The sequence below is a fragment of the Tyto alba genome, unplaced genomic scaffold, assembly GCF_018691265.1.
Source record: "Tyto alba isolate M040663 unplaced genomic scaffold, T.alba_DEE_v4.0 Super-Scaffold_22, whole genome shotgun sequence".
NCBI classification, from domain to species: Eukaryota; Metazoa; Chordata; class Aves; order Strigiformes; family Tytonidae; genus Tyto; species Tyto alba.
Window position 1 is genome coordinate 31,070,422 of NW_024881296.1, and position 18,130 is coordinate 31,088,551.

The following is an 18,130-nucleotide window of genomic DNA, read 5'->3' on the forward strand; positions in this document are numbered from 1 at the left end:
TTGGACACTGTTGTTCCTATCATTTGTATATTGCTTTACGAATGTTAAATTGAAAAGTAGAGATTTAAAATATGATTTTTTTTTTGCATTGCTTTTTTTTCCTATAAGGCCAGCCTCAAGTACACCTGTGACAGACAGTAGGAGACTGCTAGCTCAAACAATAAAAATGATTGTTGTTCATTAGTTTTTAAAGCACTGTTGTACTGTGTTATATTGGCATGTTATAGTACTAGAATAGTGAAAAGCTGTGGTTTGTTTTGTTACACTTTTTTCTTTTTGTACCTTAGAATGGGAGGGCTTAGTCTGACTTGGGGATCCTTGAGGCTGGCCTCATAGTCACTGTTTTGTCTTTTCTTTTTTTCTTCCTTTATTTTTGTTCTGTCCTGTCTTGTCCTGCCCATCCTCCAATGCTCTAGACCTTGAACATTGCTCAGGTATGTTCACAACCTTACTGTTGTATTGTGACTAACGATACGCTGGCCGCTTTGTAGCCACTGATTCCAGTTAGAGAATACATGTACAGTCAGGGCTTGAAATTGGCAGGACCATTAGTCAAGGGCAAATTCTTACTACAGATCTCTAGAGATATGAGAGATGTAGCATAAAGCTGGCAGTCAGTGGTCCTTTGGTCATAAAATTTTAGTTGGAATGGACTGCTCCCATTTCCCTTACTAGTCATAAGAACTTTGCTGGAATTTTCAGACGAGGAAATAATATTAGTTCAAAATTTCTTTCCTCGTGCAGGTGGAAAAACATCCACTGAACTTGATTGTAAAATTACAAAGCTGTAAATACATCATTTTTTACAAAAATAAATAATTTTAAAAAAAGCTTCCTAGTGGAATTTTCTTATCATTAGTAAGCCTCTGTAACAAACTTCCCAACAGGCAATTGTAATATTCTCCAAGCTAGGTGAAAGAAAGGTAGTACAGAATACCACGTGAAAAGTAGTTCCTTAAAATTTGACTACTTGTTTACATAAACAAATAATCGTCTAAGCAAATCAACCAAGTGGACTTCTGTTGGAAATTTGAAATTATGGGTATTATATTTAAAGTTGATCCCTTGTTACAATAATCAATTCCACACCTACTTTAAAAGACGTTGTTTAAGATTTATAAAATAGCGTTGCTGTTTGCAATACTATAGTGAAGGTTGTGTCAGTGTTTCCATTTAAGAAACTTTTTTCGGATTTGTGACTTGACTATAAAATTTACATGATCCTGAAACCTTGTGTATATTTCCCATTGTAAGTAAAATACACCAGTGCTCTTTCTGGATTGGGACAATGTTTTTGAATGCGCAGATTCCTACCTCTTGACAAACAGTACTCTGTGTTGTATATGACAATATTTTGTATTTGAGACTTAAAGCAGCTGAAATGTTAAACCCTGGAAATGAGCTGCTAGGTTTAGTGTTGAAACGAGTAGTATTTGTATTCTGTGTCTATTTCTGTGTCTATATTTAGTTAATAAATTAAACTATTCCTCTATGCATCTTGTAGCTGGTAAATAATACAAGATCTAGACAAAAAAATATATTGAACCCATTTTATTCTTCTAACTATGGATGGTCTGTGCCTTCAGGTCAAAAAAACATAGATGTTGAAAATGCTGGGTTTTTTAACTCCTACTTTACTGTCCTCTAAAAGTAATTGAAGAAAATTTAAATGAAGTAATGAAATATATTGAACTATACTTCTTAAAATTTCTTTACTAGTATAGGAATTCCTACACAAAGTTTCAACCTGGCGTGAATTTTTATGGCCAAGAAACAAACTTGAAGAACGTAGCTTATAAAGGAAATGCTGACAGAACATGAACTATAGCTGTGCTACTGCAATTACACCAGCATAAAGATGCTTGGACCGTTGAAAAATTGTGAGTTAGAAACATAAATATAGAGTAGGGTGATTTAGTGGTACAGAACAGGAAATAATGTTCCATTTAAACATTAATATACTCTGTTTAAAACTGTGGAAAATACTAAAATTTTACATACTTTTAGGTACAAATTAACTTCATTATATAGTTCAATTTGTTAATGTAGCCACCTGACAAAAAATAGTAGCATGCTTTTCAGAAGTTGTGTAATTATATCAGTGCTTTCAGTAAAATGCCTGATAATTTTGTATTTTTATTATTAGAACTGAACTAACTTGCACAAATGAATTAACAGTATAATAGAAGACACTTAAAAATGCAAATAGTGCCAAGTTTGTTTAAAAATAAATACAGAAACACCCCAAAGCAATGATCATTATTTATTTATGATCATTAATTGCTTTTGTGAAGCTGCTTGTATACCCTGTCAACTATTTACACAGATCCAGTTGCAGGATTGGAGCCTTCATTTGAATCTTTTGGCATCACAAACTAGGTATGATTCAGCCAAATTTGTCCTAGCTCTCAAATATTCTTGAAGATGAACAATGACATTTTCTGGTTCAATCTTAACTAAGTAGATCTATGTTAGAAAACTGTTCACTCAAGACATCTCTGATTTGTGCTGAAAAAGTACAAATCCAGCTGTCCTGTTAGTCTCTCAGAGAAAAAAAATGAAGGTGAAGTCTGATACATTTATAGAGTCAAATGTTCCTTCCAGGATTCTAAATTTTTCTGTGGGATTTTGTTGTGGAATGAGGTTTTCTAATACCTTTATCAAGTATATGGGTTTAAGTCCAGATGTAATAATACAAAGTTCAAAATGCTCCTGTCGGAGTCTGGGGACTTTTATTTTTTGCTGTTGTGTACTTCTGTGTGGGATGGTACCTTCTCTTGTATACCTGTTTGAATTAGTCTGTAGGAAGTAGAGATTTGAATTGTATTTTGTTGTGTATGTTACGATGGTTTACAGTTGGACTTGATGATTTTAAGGGTCTTTTCCAACCAAAATGATTCTGTGATTTGATGTCAATTCTGCTGTTAGCTGGGGTGATACTCCCAATACTTAATTATTTTTTAAATAATTTGTTGCGATATGTAACGATTTGGTTTTTGGAAAGTCATTGACAGTTCGAAGTGTCTTAATACACTGACACCAAATTAAGATTCAGTTTAGGGATCCTACAGTTGGTTCTTAAAAGGAAGCTTTAGTAATGTCTGTAGGACACAAAGTCTCTTTGAACGTTTTGGTTTATATTTTTACCTTCTCTGCATGTACAGACTTGCATGAAGAATAAAATGCCATTTTTCTTGCGTAATTGCAGACAGGATTGTACTGCAGTCCTCCAAACAATGAAAAAATTTGTTAAAATTTGATTTCTCTGGGTTGGGGAATATTTGAAAGAGGAGGTAATTTTCAGGTGTCTTGTTTCTGTAATGTTATACAAACTTTTAATTAGCAACTATTGTATTAATGATTTTGCTCTTTAAATAGCTTATTTGCCTGGTCACCTTTTAAACTAGCAGCGGTGATCTGCAGCTTTGAGTAGGAAATTATCTATGCCATACTGTTCAGGTGAATGTGTAGTTGTTTTCTAGCTACAAACCAGGATAGTTTGCTTGGGGAAGATGTTTATTTCATGTGCATTGTGTAAGCAGAATTAAGTGAAAGGAATGACATAATGCAATATTCAAAACCTGACTTTCCTTTTCCTTTTTAAAATATTGTAAGTTGATGCTGGGAAGTTACTATCCAATATTACTAGTGTTAACATGACGAAGTACCTAAGGGGTGTGATTAATTTTTTATATATTTCTCATTGCAAGAGCATGCGTTGAGAACACTTGAGTGCAACTTCCTTGTTGAAACTTACTCTACTTTTTAATGAGGAAAACTTGAGAATGCTCACCAAACTTGGTAGAAATAGAATCAGGCCTAATAAAAACAACAAGCTTTAAGGTTTTGTGTTTTGATAGCATACAGTTTTAGAAGATGAAAGTGAGAGGTGGGGCTATAGTTCTGTCTTGTATTAACTACTTCAGGCATTTAACTTACACATTTTGAATTGGACTTTTGGAGACACCATTTACGCTTGCAGGGGTCTTGGTCTCTGCAATTTGGTCTTCTGAATCCGTTTCTTAAGTGTAGATATTTATTAAATATTTTTGAGCTAAGTGTTGTTTGCTTAAAATATTCAAAAACTGTAATAGCTTGCAGCTAGCTTTACTGACTTCTTAAAACATTTTTCTTTTAGGGAACACTTCTAATGCTACCCATCCACTTCCATCCCCCCACTCCTCTCCATCCCACTGCCCAAAAAAACTCGCCAACCAACCCAAAAGAAAAAAACCCTAAACCAAACTGAAGCTCTGATCCACTTAAAGTACCACTAGGCTGTCAGAGGGCTGGTCTCAAGAAATTTTAATATCAAGTTATCATGGTAGTGCTTTTTCCCCCCCGTATTTCTTTATGTTTTAATAATGTTTTCAATGAGATTATGTATTTGTCAGATCTTTAAATATTATTTTCAGGGCAAAATTAAGAATATGTATTTATGCAACCAAATTACAAAAATCTGAATAACGTTCTCTCAATGAAAAAAAAATAGTGATTTTGAATGCTGTATTTTTCCATACATATGCCAAAACAGTATTTGAGGGTTTTTTTGTTGTTTGAGTTTGTTTTGTTTAAGCCATACCAAAACATGGAATTCCCACTTATTTGTGAGGGGAATCAGCTCTCACCTATATTTTAATTCGTCTCAGTATATACTGAGATGTTCTTTCAGTTACAAGCAATTAATAAAACAAGGCCCCAATCCTGCAAATTCTTATGCAGCACAATATTTTATTCTGAGTGCTCCAAAACTATAAATATAAAATTTGTGCAAAAATGTACATTCACTGAAAATACAGGAAAAAAAAATGCCAGAAAATTGATTAAGAAAGAATGTGAAGTACTGCTATATTTCTTATTGAAAATTGTTCTTAAAGCAACAAAAGCATGATTTTCAGAATAAAAGTGTAAATTTATTTTTTTAATTTCCTGGCTCATAAACTTTTCCCAATCACAGAATAATTCAGAATAGTGAAAATTCCTACTGGAAATTCTGGCTTTCTTTTTAACAGTAATGTTTTCTTGTTGTATTCTTTGAATAACTTTATTCTAAATTAATACAGCCTAACATGATTAGGCTTTTGGACATTAACCCAGTGCTTAGCAAACTATTAAATTTCAAGCCCTGTACGTGATAGTTTTGCATGCTGGATTATAAATTAGTCTGTAGTGTTGCCTGTTGCACCCTGCTCTGCTTCATAATTAGTTGCTTTGGGAGGGGGAAAAGAACGAACCACAAAAAGCCCAAAGTATTCTCAGCTGGTGGTGTTAATACTGCTCATTGTAAACCTGTAACGTGGTTGATCCGTGATAATGACATTATGTACTGGGAGAGAAGGTGAAACTGTAATCGATGCTTTCTGTTTTAGTTAGAGGTTTGTGTTAAGCATGCTGCAAGAAAGCACAGCTGGAATTGTAGCTTTCTGCAGTTTTGAGCTGGTGAAGAGCATGCAACAGGGGATGCTGTTCACTATATTTTGTCAACTTTTCCCATTCTTGCATTTTATTTTTAATTGAAGAGAATCTCTTTTTTCTTTTTTTTCTTTTTTTTTTTTTTCATGGCAAAAAGACTACCAACGATGAAGGTAGAACAAGCATCTCCTTTCAGCATTTCTCTTTCCTTTTATTATTTATTTCTTTATTAATTAAAAGGGGTTTTTTAGGCTGCCTGGCTAGTAAGTCAAAGAACTCATCTAAGGTATCCCTAAAATGTTTTATGAGTATTTGGGCAATCTTTTTAAACTTTTTTACATACACCTTTTTGTCTCTAGAAAGGGATACTGCTTTTTCATTAGCGTTTGAGCAGCTCAGTTCCTTTTCTTTTGTATCATTAAAGTAACAATGTTTTCTTTAAGGCTGCATTATGTTACAGGCATCAGGTATAAGAAAAAAAATTTAAAAAGTGACCATCTGTGAATAGAGATTGTAGTGAAACAAACAGAGGTTAGATTATTTTCATATTGCTAGCACTGTCTGAAATAAATTCCACATAGCTTTTTGACCTTAGCAATAGTACTTTGTATGAGTGCAACTGTATGAATGCAGTGTAATAAAAGGTTGCTGTACTGAAGAACTTGCTGGTCTTAAATTGAAAATTTATAATCTAAGTTGTAAATCACTGCTAGTGGGCCTGCTTTGCATACATCTGTGCTAACAGATCTATCTGAATATATAATGCATTCCTTACTTGATCATTATTAAAAGCCATCAGGGAAGGTGTGTATTTTAAAGTGATTTTCGTGTTTCCATAGCTCACTGTGGATATTGTGGCAGTCTAAATCTAACATCTAAAGAGCTCATCATTATGATATGTAATTTCTATTCTATTTGCAGTATGTAGAACATACCACTTCTATCAGATTAATTTTCAAGTCTTTTTCAGCTTGTCTTGTACCAGGTGGTGCTGTGTCAGCAGGACAGTGTTAATTCTGCTGCTAGTTGTAGGTGAGCCCAAAATGAGCGACAAACAGAATAGTCATTAAACACCTATATCGTGTATTGGGATGTTTCCTCTGGGTTTGGTGGTATAATTGATACATCTTTTTCTTTATGGTGATTCGTACTTTTGAAATAGAGTTAAAGGAGAAAAGCAGGAAGGGGAAAAACAAAACAAAAACAAAACCACAAAATCAACAAAACCTCCCAAAACAAACAAAAGAACCCCCACCAGTGTGTTAAAAGAATGGACTTTGTTTTCCGTGAATGCAAGATCAGAAAAATAACATTCTGCATGAATTCATTAAAAACACAGTCAAAACCCCCAGATGTTATTTGTGCATTAATGATCTGTGTTTTGGAACTGAGTAGGGAATTAGGTAACGTGTGATAAAATGTAAAAATCATTGTGACCTGTAACATAGTGCAGCTTTAATACACTGGCTTATTGTTAACTTAAGTTCAGACTTCATTTCATGCTTCCCAGCCTTCTGTCAAAATACTTTACTGTAACTGCAACTGTACAAGTTCTGAAGTTAATGGCAAGGCTTTTGGAATACTGTATCTGATCTCTGCCTTACAGCACAAGCAGCGCTGCCCTGTGCTGGAGGACCAGCTGGTGGATCTTGTGGTGTATGCCATGGAACGGTCTGAGACTGAAGAGAAGTTTGATGACGGTGGAACCAGTCAGCTTCTGTGGCAGCATCTCTCCAGCCAGCTCATTTTCTTTGTGCTCTTTCAGTTTGCAAGTTTTCCTCATATGGTCCTGTCACTCCATCAAAAGGTAAATTGTTTGTATCACTCCCACATAGTAAGAGATTTTAAAAAGAAACCAAAACAAGTTTAAGAAAAAAAAGTCACTCAGCCCTGCAAGACGTACCTTCTGTGTAAGAATTAAATCTTAGATCGTTATGTTCTGTAGAAGTAAGTAAAATTCTCAAATTACGTCGCTGTGAGCTAGGTCTGTTTCTAATGTACTCAGTTACAGGATGTTACATTATATTTGGATTCAAAATGTGCTGATAACTAGAATAAGGAGATAAACTAGCATAATTCAGAAGATCCAAGTACTGTGCTGTTGCATCCAATTTACAACCAAGCTTCAAACAGAGAGAACACCCTCAGTTTGTGAGCTAAAGAAACATGCTGTGTAGATGGATGCAAGAACTTACAGTTTGTTTGTCTAATCAAAGCAAAGATCATTTGTCCAGTTACAGTGACACTGGCAACCCCAGTCCAAAGTTATGATTACTTCCTAATAATATTTCAGTTAAAATTGATATACTTTCTAGTATTTACCCTTTTTTCTGGTGCTCAGTGTCTCTCTGAATTCTGGTGGTGCCAGTACTCCATAAGAAAGGAGGGGTGGGGTTACAGTGGGTCAGCAGCATCCTGAGCTCTTTGTTGAGAGAAAGTATGGTGTTTATGGTAGAGAAAGGAGTGTTCTTTCTTCTCAATATAGGATTAGCTTGTGGCTATTTAGATACGGTTTCTCATGTGCACTACACATTGCTCCATCTTCATTTGTTTACAGCTCCATGTTACAACACAACTGCACAAATCTAACCAAAAACTAAAGCAAGCTAGATAAGAGTAGAGGTTAATACTAGAGTACTGGTTATTAGAGAATTGTTGTTACAGATAAAGAAGTTAAATAACAAAAAAATAAATTGACATGGGTCCAGGTAAAGCAAGCCCAAGTTGTTCTGATTCAGAGAATTTCTTTATAGATAGAGTTAATAGAAAACCTGTGGCCTGCTTCTAGCAGTTGTAATACTTGTACTTGCCTACAGGACTACAAGGTGACAATTTGGGTCCAATATTTGAGAGCTGCTAATTTTTAAAACAGTGATCCTCAAGAACTAAGTACATTTTAAATCTTACCATTAATTGTTGCGGCACTCCAAGAGTCTGTGTTACAACTAATGTACCTTTTTGCCATCTTTCTGAAAACATGATGTACATTTCTGCTGAAGTCCTGTTATAAAATTCCCAGTAATCTCTACTGGAACTGTTTTAGTCTGCCCTTTTATAGGAATCTTTGCAGTTATTTTTCTTCTGCATATAGTATTTGTCTGTTACTGAGTGTTTTTGACAGTTGGCAGGCCGTGGTCTCATTAAAGGAAGAGACCATCTGATGTGGGTGCTACTCCAGTTCATCTCTGGCAGCATCCAGAAGAATGCACTGGCTGACTTCCTCCCAGTTATGAAGCTTTTTGACCTCCTGTATCCTGAGAAGGAAGTAAGTCTTTTCTCTGAAACTAAAAGTTTTATTTTTAATTCAGTTTAAGACTTCTATATCAGTATTACTGTTATCCTTAAGTCATGGTTACAGCAGTGTGCTGCATAGTTGGAGAGAGATGTTTCATAATTAAAGGAAAGTTTTCAGGATTTCCTATGTTTTCCAGTAACCACGTTTGTGCAATGTTTTTAGGGACAAAAAAGATTTCTGTTAACTCCTCTCCTCCTTGACTTTGGATTGACTAAGGTTTTGAGGAGTTTGTTAAAGCACTGAGGATACTATTAAGGAATAATGTGGAATTTTATTATTACATCTGGGCTGTAGCAGAATAATACATCTAGAGACACTTTCAGGTGCAAAGAACTGAACAAGACACTTGAAATTTGTTTTGTATTACTGGTTACTTAACATTCATTCTGTCATAGCAAATCAAACCCTAGTCATGCTTTGCACGTTCCTCTAGAATGAACATTCCTGAGGAATAGGGGGTTGGGGGAAGTTCTTCAAACTTCCATCGTGACGGCATTGCCATCATGAAGTCCTGATTGCTTGCTCTTATTATAGTGCCTTCTATTTTGGGTCAGTAGATTTGTTAACACAAATATGTTGTTTACCAAACTGATACATAGCACTTTTTCCCCCTCTCAATTTAGTTTTGACCCACGGAAATTCTTCAGTATGTTTTGTTTAATGCACTTGCAGTTGCTTTTGTCAGCAGAAGATATGGGAAGAGTGACAGGACTATTTACTTCAGCTATAGTGATGGGCTCTGAGTTACACTTGTTTGAAGTGTTTTGGGGACTAGGGCATTTCTGAGGATTCAATTTCATAGAATCATAGAATGGTTTGGGAAGGGAAAATATTGGTGAACCACTGAGTACCTATTATGGAAGCACATACCATAATTGATTTCTGAATAATATGTGACGCTGACAGTCAAAGTCTGTGCTTTGTAACTAAGTATGTCTTGAATTTGTATATTCTAAGCATGAACTTCTGTTTTCTGAGGTCTTCTATTATTTCTTTGTTTTGGGTTTTTTTCAGAATAATTACTGAGATCCAGGTTTCTTCCAGAGCTCTTGATTTAAAATTTCATACACAGATTAGGGTAGAGTCTGTTCTTTAAAAATGTTGCTTATTGTGTTGTAAGTCAGAAAAAGAAAAACTTGACCTTGTGAATACTGGCTATCTGAGTTATTTTCTGTACATGAATACTTGCAATATGTCATGTTCATGTGTTCTTTCTTTAGTGTATTCCTGTACCTGATATCAACAAACCCCAGTCAACTCATGCTTTTGCAATGACCTGTATTTGGATTCATCTGAATCGGAAGGCCCATAGTGACAACTCCAAGTTACAGATCCCCATTCCTCATTCTCTTAAACTTCACCATGAGTGAGTTTTGGGGGTTTTGTTATGTTTTGATTTGTCTTTAGACATAATGGAATAGGAAGCTCCAAGTTTGTATTCAGAATGTATTGTGTGATGGGATGCTGTATAAGCTTTATCAAATGAATGAGCTCAAAGCCATTCAAAAAGGAAGAGCTCAAAGTCAAAATATTTAATAAAAAGTGAAATGCTATTATCATATAGCTAATGGAAATAATATATTGCATCTCAGATTAATATATCTTTTTTACTGATGAAGAATCTGAAAGTGAATTGACAATTTTGTTTCATTATGCTGAGGTTTGGAAAGTGTGGGTAAGCAGTACATTGGGTTAAGTTTTGTCCAGAAAGGTGGTTTTTAAAGTGTGTTTTTCTCCTGAGGTGTTTCTCTGTTACAGGAAAATCGTATCACAGTGAAACTGTGGCATAAGCTGTAGTCATTTTGTTGTGTTGCAATTAATAAATACTTCGTTTTTTCTACTATTTTACAATAGATTTTTGACTGAGGTTATTGTGGCTGTAATCCTGGAACACATGTATTCTTCGGCTTGTTTCTTTCTACTTAATATTTAATCTCTTTGGCACGCAGGTTTTTGCAACAGAGTTTAAGAAATAAAAGCTTACAGATGAATGACTACAAGATCGCCTTGTTGTGCAATGCTTATTCAACCAATTCAGAGTGTTTCACTTTGCCAATGGGTGTACTGGTAGAGACTATTTATGGAAATGGCAACATGAGGATACCTCTTCCAGGGACTAATTGCATGGCATCAGGGTCTATTACCCCACTGCCAATGAACCTCTTGGACTCACTCACAGTTCATGCCAAAATGAGGTACAGTATGCAGCTATCTTTTTTTTCAATTTTAAGCTTGTAAATCTGTGTGTAACTTAATATCATCAGGAAAGCTTTCCTGTGTCGGGATGTGTTATGTATAGATCTGTTGATATACTTAATAATCTTCTTAACTTTCAAGTCCTTGTTTTTGATTGAAAAATATTTTCTCTCTTTCCTCAGTCTGATTCATAGCATAGCTACAAGGGTAATTAAGTTGGCTCATGCAAAATCTAGTGTGGCCTTGGCTCCTGCTCTTGTGGAAACCTATAGTCGCCTGTTGGTTTATATGGAAATAGAGTCCTTGGGCATCAAAGGCTTTATCAGTAAGAAAAAAAAAATTCTTTTTTTTTTTTTTTCTCTTCCTTTTGTTCAGTGTCATTTTCTTTTAATGGCAACTAGAGACCATAGTAAAAATGAAAATCTAATGATGTAGCATGTTGAATACATGTATAAATTATTTTAATAGAAAAGAAATGATAATAGTTATCCTAGTGCTGCACTAAATTTCAGATTAATTTGCTACTGTCCCTTTATGCCATCACTTATATGGTCAGGACCTTCCTACTCATGTTGCATTGTACAAAAATACGATTAATGGAAAATCATAAGCAAAGTTACTTAATTAGATGCACATGATATTTAATTGCACTCTTTAAAATAATTTACATGCCTGCTGTATATGTTCATTCAAAAGATTATTGAGCTCTACACATTTACAGCATCTTCAGACAGCACTTGCACATGCACTCTTTGAAGGTAATACAATTTTCAAATCAAATATCTGACTTGCATCTAAATATAATCATCTATCCACAATGTATTCTGTAGTTGTATTTTAAAGTGTAATCACTTGGAAAACTTACTTTACAAACTCTTTTTCATAAGGTCAGCTCCTGCCAACAGTGTTCAAATCTCACGCATGGGGAATTTTGCACACTCTGCTAGAAATGTTTAGCTATCGGATGCATCACATCCAGCCTCATTACAGAGTCCAGCTGCTCAGCCATCTTCATTCCTTGGCTGCTGTGCCACAGACTAATCAAAACCAGCTTCATCTGTGGTGAGTGATGGTTACCATGTTTAACCACAACCTCAGATTCCTCCTTCATCATATGTTGAAAGCTGTGTGAGAACTATGTTTTAAATGGGACATAAGAACTTCCCAGTCTCGGTTCTGTGGCTAAATTGTTTTGTGGTATCTCAGCAGGTCATGTTTCAGAAATACAGTTAGATGTTAATAGTAGTACTGTGCAGAGTTGCACACAGCAGCTTCTTGTGCAGGCATGGCAGCGGGGTCATGGGTGAAAACGCAGGCGTGTGCACCAGAACTGTCGTGTCAGGAAGTGATGGATGGCTGTTGGGCTGCTTGTGTTGGAGATAAAGAGCAATGCCTGCTGCTTGGGGTCACAGCGATTGGGTTGTCTACCAGTGTCACGGACCTTACCTACTCTTGTAGAGGATGTTTAATTCCATTGCAAGAGTTAAGTTGGTTCCACTTAATTCTTTAGTGGAGTTAACTTTCAGCCAGATCAGGGAAATACTCTGACTGCAAAGCAGTTGGCACAAAGCTATGGGGGCTATGTGTGAACCTCAGTAGAGAAGAAAGTGTCACTTCCATTGTATGTTGTGTGTAATATATCAGCATAAACCACTCATAAAACAATGGCTAATTTGCATACAAGAAAGAGGGAAAGGCTGGTTAAAAAAGCTCTAGAGTTGATATGCAGATAAATCTAGGGAAAAGCTTTGCGTGATGGTTGGCTTTGAAACTTCTGTGCATGATTCATGCCTTTTTATTCCTTTTCTGCATATATTTATTTATCTGTATATCTTTGTTTAGACAAAGATTTTAAAAAGACTTGATGCTCTTTTTCAGGGGCTCTGCACCTGGAATTTTCACTAAATCAACTTTTGAGAGATTTATTTGAAAATAAAGTACTTAAATTGTTGATAACAAGTTTATTAAACAGTGGAAAAAGCAAACTTTTCCAAAAGGTTAAGAATGCCACTTTCAAAACAAAAGCTTTTGTATTATTTGAAGCAGAAAAAATATGTATTTTTGGAATCTTAGAAGCAGCAGTATAAACATTATTTGCTAACTGAACTGTTTCCCTCTTTTAGTGTTGAGAGTACTGCTCTAAGGCTAATCACAGCTTTGGGCAGCTCAGAAGTCCAACCGCAATTTACACGATTCCTCAGTGATCCCAAAACAGTTCTTTCAGCAGAATCAGAAGAGCTCAACAGGGCTTTGATCTTAACTCTAGCAAGGGCAACACATGTAACAGGTAATAATAGTACTGTGAGATAACATGTAAGTGAAAGCTGTAATCAAGCCATTTCTCTAAAATACTGTTCAATAGAATGTCCTGGAAATGACCCAGTCATAAGACATATCCCATACACTTCTGGTTTTGAAAAAAATAGAATTTTAATTTCCAACTACTTGTATTTAGGCAAAGCAATAATGAAATCAGACATTATTTAAAAGTTTGTTTTATACAGAGATATAGCATGACTAGTTTTGTCTACTCTCTTAGTTTCATTATTTTAAATTTTAATGTTTGGATTGATTACTGATACATGCCACTCAAAAAAAAAGTGGAATGTTCACAGCAAGTATGTTGCTCATGTGGAAGCCATCCCCCTTTACAGCTTACCTTTAAGAAAAAGTAGTGTGTGTTTTGGGTTAGCTTTCCTGGGGAAGGGAGAGAGGGAAGCTTTTATTGTGTATTTTAATATTTTAACAATGTGCAGTGACATGGGTCAGGTCTTTGTTAGCTTTGAGGGGGATACTTTCTCAGTCTCCTTTTTTATGGTTCTAGTCTGGAGACTCACTGGAGAGTTAGAACAACTGATTTCACAAAAACTGGTGGAGGTGATTTGAAAGGGAAAGGGCTTCTTTGTGTTAGGTTTTTTATTTTTTAACCTTTGCTTGACCTTTAATGTTAAATCAACACTGGGGTTGGGGGGATGAGGCTTGTGTTTTCTGCAGTTTAATTGGGAAAGGTACTGCTGATCAGCCTTTTTAAAGCAATATAAAATATAATCTGGCAATTTCATCATTATTATCTTCCTGAGAATATTTTTTAAGTCTAATCAGTTAATCAGCAAAAGCTTATCTTACTGTCATTACAGGAAATTAAACATAAACTCTTAAAATCATGATTGCTTTATTTCTAGCTCAGAATCTAAAAATAATGTTGTTATAATTAATAGAATAAAAAAAAGATAATATCCAGATTGTTCTATAGATAAGATTCAAAGAGAGGGGATGGGAGAGGTTGGCCAGAAAGGAAACCCTGCTGAACTAGCAAAGCCTTGATGCATGTGACTACAAAAGGAATACCAATAAGAAATGGGTTTTGGTGCGAATTTCTAACATCATCAATCATTTTTCTAGACTTTTTCACAGGCTCTGACTCAATTCAGGGAACTTGGTGCAAGGATATACTGCAGACTATCATGAGTTTCACTCCACATAACTGGGCATCACACACACTAAGTTGTTTTCCAGCTCCTTTGCAGGTAATATTTTCAAACTGATGATTTTATAATTAGAAATACAGAGAATTTACTCTCTTAACAAGATCATGTGCCTTTTGCTAGTTAGTGAGGTTCTTCTCCTGTCCAGACTGCATTAATCTCAAGTCCCCAAAGAACACAGTGTGATTGTAACATTGCTATTTCTTCAGAAATGCATAAGCTTCTACTGGAGTATTCTAAGGCCAAGTTTGGCCAACTGGTACTTCCAGTGGAAGGTAAATGAGATCTTGTAAAAATGAATAAATAAATAAAATGTGGAGAAGCCTTTGTTTCTTGTGGCAATTTGTTCTGTAGCTTTGTTAGTGACAAAACAGTCACTGTGGTGTCATGGTGAAGCAACAACCCTTCCTAGTAGTTTGTATTGTACAAGAAAGTAGGAACTCATAAGGTGCTAAGTCAGGCAAAAGTTTGCTTGTTCAGATGTTTTGTTCAAGGTTCTCAGTCACAGCAAAGCCTGCTTTATTTCAGGTATTCTTCAAGCAGAATAACGTACCTCAGGAAAGCCGCTTTAACTTGAAGAAGAATGTGGAAGAAGAGTACCGAAAGTGGAAGTCGATGAGCAAGGAGAATGATATAATCACACACTTCTCTACGCAACGTTCACCCCCACTTTTCCTTTGTCTCCTATGGAAGATGTTGTTAGACACTGATCACATTAATCAAATTGGCTACAGGTGAGCTTAAAAGATGTGCTATATCAGCGTTCTTACAGCAATATTCTCATTTCTGAGGACACAGGCCTTGTGCATTAGCAGCTTAATTGTACTTGTTTTATTAATTGAGAACATGGAAAAAAGGAATGGAGCTAGGTATTAGCAAGCATATCATAATAGTTGTGCAGTGTTTAAGACTAATTACACCACATGGTGGTCTGCAATGCATGTGCTTCCTGCTAGGAGACAAGCATATGAAGTGTTTGAATTAAGCAGTTTACTTATAAAGGCAGTATTATAAAGCTTATAAAGCAATCTGAAATAGTAAACTGAAAATATAAAGCATTTATTTACTTAGCCTTTATACATGAATAAAGGTCAAATATTTTTTTTAACAAATAAATGTTGGTTCACGATTAAAATTATTATAGAAGTAGTAGTTCTGCAATGTTTTTACATGTTCTCAGTAGTAACAACATCAGCTCCAGCCATGAAAAAATAGATTATTTCTTTTCAGTCCTTTTTACGTCTGTTGAAAAAATTAATATTTATGATAGCATGTGTTACTCTTCTGTGAAGTGAGGACATACCAGTAGTCTAATGCTATGGTTATATTAAAATTCATACTGCAGGAAAATTAGCGTTGTGTTGCAGAAGATTGTCCTAACAGGTGTATAACTAAAAATGCTTAACTAAAGCATGGGTTCTGGACAGAATGCATAAGAATACAGAATGCAAAAGAATTGATGAACTTGAAGCATTTCTTCTGATTACTGTTCAGGCTTTGGAATTCCACTGCTCTAAAGGTCTTATTGCTCTGGTTTGGGTTTTTTTTTTTCAGTTCATTTAATAAAGGGAGGGTAGTTGTATTAAAACCCACTAACTCTTATAATAAAACAGACCAGTTAAAAATGTATTAAGAACAGTAACAATTGTTGCTTACTTAATTTGTGTGAGCATTCTTATAACAGAGGGGTTTTTTGTTTTTTGTTTGGTTGGTTGGTTGGTTGGGTTTTTTTTTGTTTTTTGGGTTTTTGTTGTTGTTGTCGGTGGTTTGGGTCTTTTATTTATTTGTGTGTTGTTTTTTTCTTCTCTGCTAGGGTGTTAGAAAGAATTGGGGCCAGAGCTCTGGTGGCACATGTCAGGACATTTGCAGATTTCCTGGTATATGAATTCTCTACCTCTGCAGGAGGCCAGCAGCTCAATAAATGTATCGAGATTCTTAATGACATGGTATGGAAATACAACATTGTAACGCTGGATAGGTTGATACTGTGTTTGGTAAGTATTGCCTTAGAGGATAAGATGCCAGTTCTTCACTCAGTCTGCTTTCTGAGTCACTTTTATAGGAACAATCTTTTTAAAAATGCATTGGTTTTAAGTTGTGATTAGTTGCTAATACAGCAGTCAAGTAAAATAATAGATTACTTCTGTAAGCAACATAAAACTCAAAGTCTTACAGTTCTCTGAATCTTTAGGGGAAGCTTTTCCTGGTTATTTAATAGCAACCATTGAAGTGGTATTATTAAACGTTGTTATTAGTGCTTGGGGTCTTTGAGCTCAAAGCTGTGCATTTCTGCAACCTGAAAAGGTAGAAGGGGTATGGCATGCTGTGATTCAGAAGCAAGCAGAAAATTTTGTATCCATTAGAGTATGCGCTCTTTGCTTAGAATTCAGCCTATTTCATCAGAGAAGGGGAGAAATGGCATTCTCTGTCTTTCCAGGTTGTCCTACAAAATAAAGCAGAACTTCCCTAGTGAGAATTAAATTTTCCTTCACTAATTATTCTTTACTTATATTTTAAGATCTCATCTTAATGTAAAACTGGTTGTTTGAATTTTAGTTTGGTTTTCAAACTGAAGTTCAAACGTGTCAGAGTGGCCAGAGGTTTGAAGGAATTTTAACTTGATTATTTTCAAGAAGAGAACTGACAGAAGAAGGAGAGATAGTATTCTTGGAGAACGTGTTGTCACTGACTGGGGAGTTTGTAAGGCTTTCTGCCTATGGAATAAAAAATGTGATAGGTACTTTTCACAGGAAGTGACTGAACCTGCCTCTGTTCTGTGTCTTCACTTGAAAAATACAGTTGAGAGACCATATGTTCAGTGTGAATTTGTGTGCAGATATACCTGATGTGCATCCAAAGGTGCTAGCCAATGTTTAGGGGTTATAAAGCAGAGAGCAGCATCAGCTGTAGTTTCATATTTTCTGATCCTTTTTGTTTAAGGCTATGCGTAGTCATGAAGGAAATGAAGCTCAAGTCTGTTACTTCATAATTCAGTTACTCTTACTGAAGCCTAATGATTTCAGAAACAGAGTGAGTGACTTTGTGAAGGAGAATTCTCCGGAGCACTGGCTGCAGAATGACTGGCATACTAAGCATATGAGTTATCACAAGGTATCAAAGCTAATAAAAGTTTTTTGTTGTTGTACTTTATGTGGAGTTGTGATCAGCCAAAGAGTCTTTTGTCCTGTAAATGACAGGACAGCTCTGTCAATTTTTGGAGTTACTTAGTAAGTAGTAATTTATTTGGGCTAGTATTAAAAAAAATAAAAATCACTATGTTAATGTAGTAACATGTAAATTGTAATGCAGTGATATTCAAAGGTAGAAGCAGCTGAAGAGTTAGTTGGAGATTCATTCTTGCTCATATAAGTACAATTTTTAAATCTTGGTTTTACAGAGTTTTTGTGCATCAGGGATAAGGTATTTCCTTTTAGTGTTTTGTGACTGTAACAATAGATAAACATGCATTTTCTTCTAATTATTAAAGCTTTTTCTATCTCCTCCATGGCAAGAACATGATATCCTGTTACATTAGGGAGGGGGATTGCCAAGATTTTAATGCTGCTGTAAACATAGTGGCTTTTGCTGGCTAGAAAAGGATGTACCAGTGGAGTGTTCTGTCAAAGGACAAATCAACACTGAGGTGAAATAGATACAAGCAAATTCGCATGTAGCTAAACACAGTCTAGTTCAGATCCAGAATTTATTTGTTCTGTATTAGCCTTCTGCATTATCTGTACAG

At 35.4% G+C, this 18,130-nt stretch overlaps 1 protein-coding gene across 2 annotated transcripts in view; it reads left to right on the forward strand.

Moving 5' to 3' along the window:
* MED23 (mediator complex subunit 23) overlaps window positions 1–18,130 on the forward strand; it is a 39,345-nt gene that overhangs the window by 10,991 nt on the left and 10,224 nt on the right. The window contains exons 11-22 of one of the 2 annotated variants that reach the window (XM_042795874.1): window positions 417–434; window positions 7,019–7,219; window positions 8,534–8,677; window positions 9,928–10,073; window positions 10,657–10,902; window positions 11,086–11,228; window positions 11,791–11,965; window positions 13,027–13,190; window positions 14,306–14,430; window positions 14,917–15,122; window positions 16,202–16,382; window positions 17,329–17,499. In XM_042795874.1, coding sequence (XP_042651808.1) covers window positions 417–434; window positions 7,019–7,219; window positions 8,534–8,677; window positions 9,928–10,073; window positions 10,657–10,902; window positions 11,086–11,228; window positions 11,791–11,965; window positions 13,027–13,190; window positions 14,306–14,430; window positions 14,917–15,122; window positions 16,202–16,382; window positions 17,329–17,499 — 1,920 coding nt within the window. The remainder of the gene's footprint in view (window positions 1–416; window positions 435–7,018; window positions 7,220–8,533; window positions 8,678–9,927; window positions 10,074–10,656; window positions 10,903–11,085; window positions 11,229–11,790; window positions 11,966–13,026; window positions 13,191–14,305; window positions 14,431–14,916; window positions 15,123–16,201; window positions 16,383–17,328; window positions 17,500–18,130) is intronic. The other variant, XM_042795875.1, reaches the window with a different exon arrangement.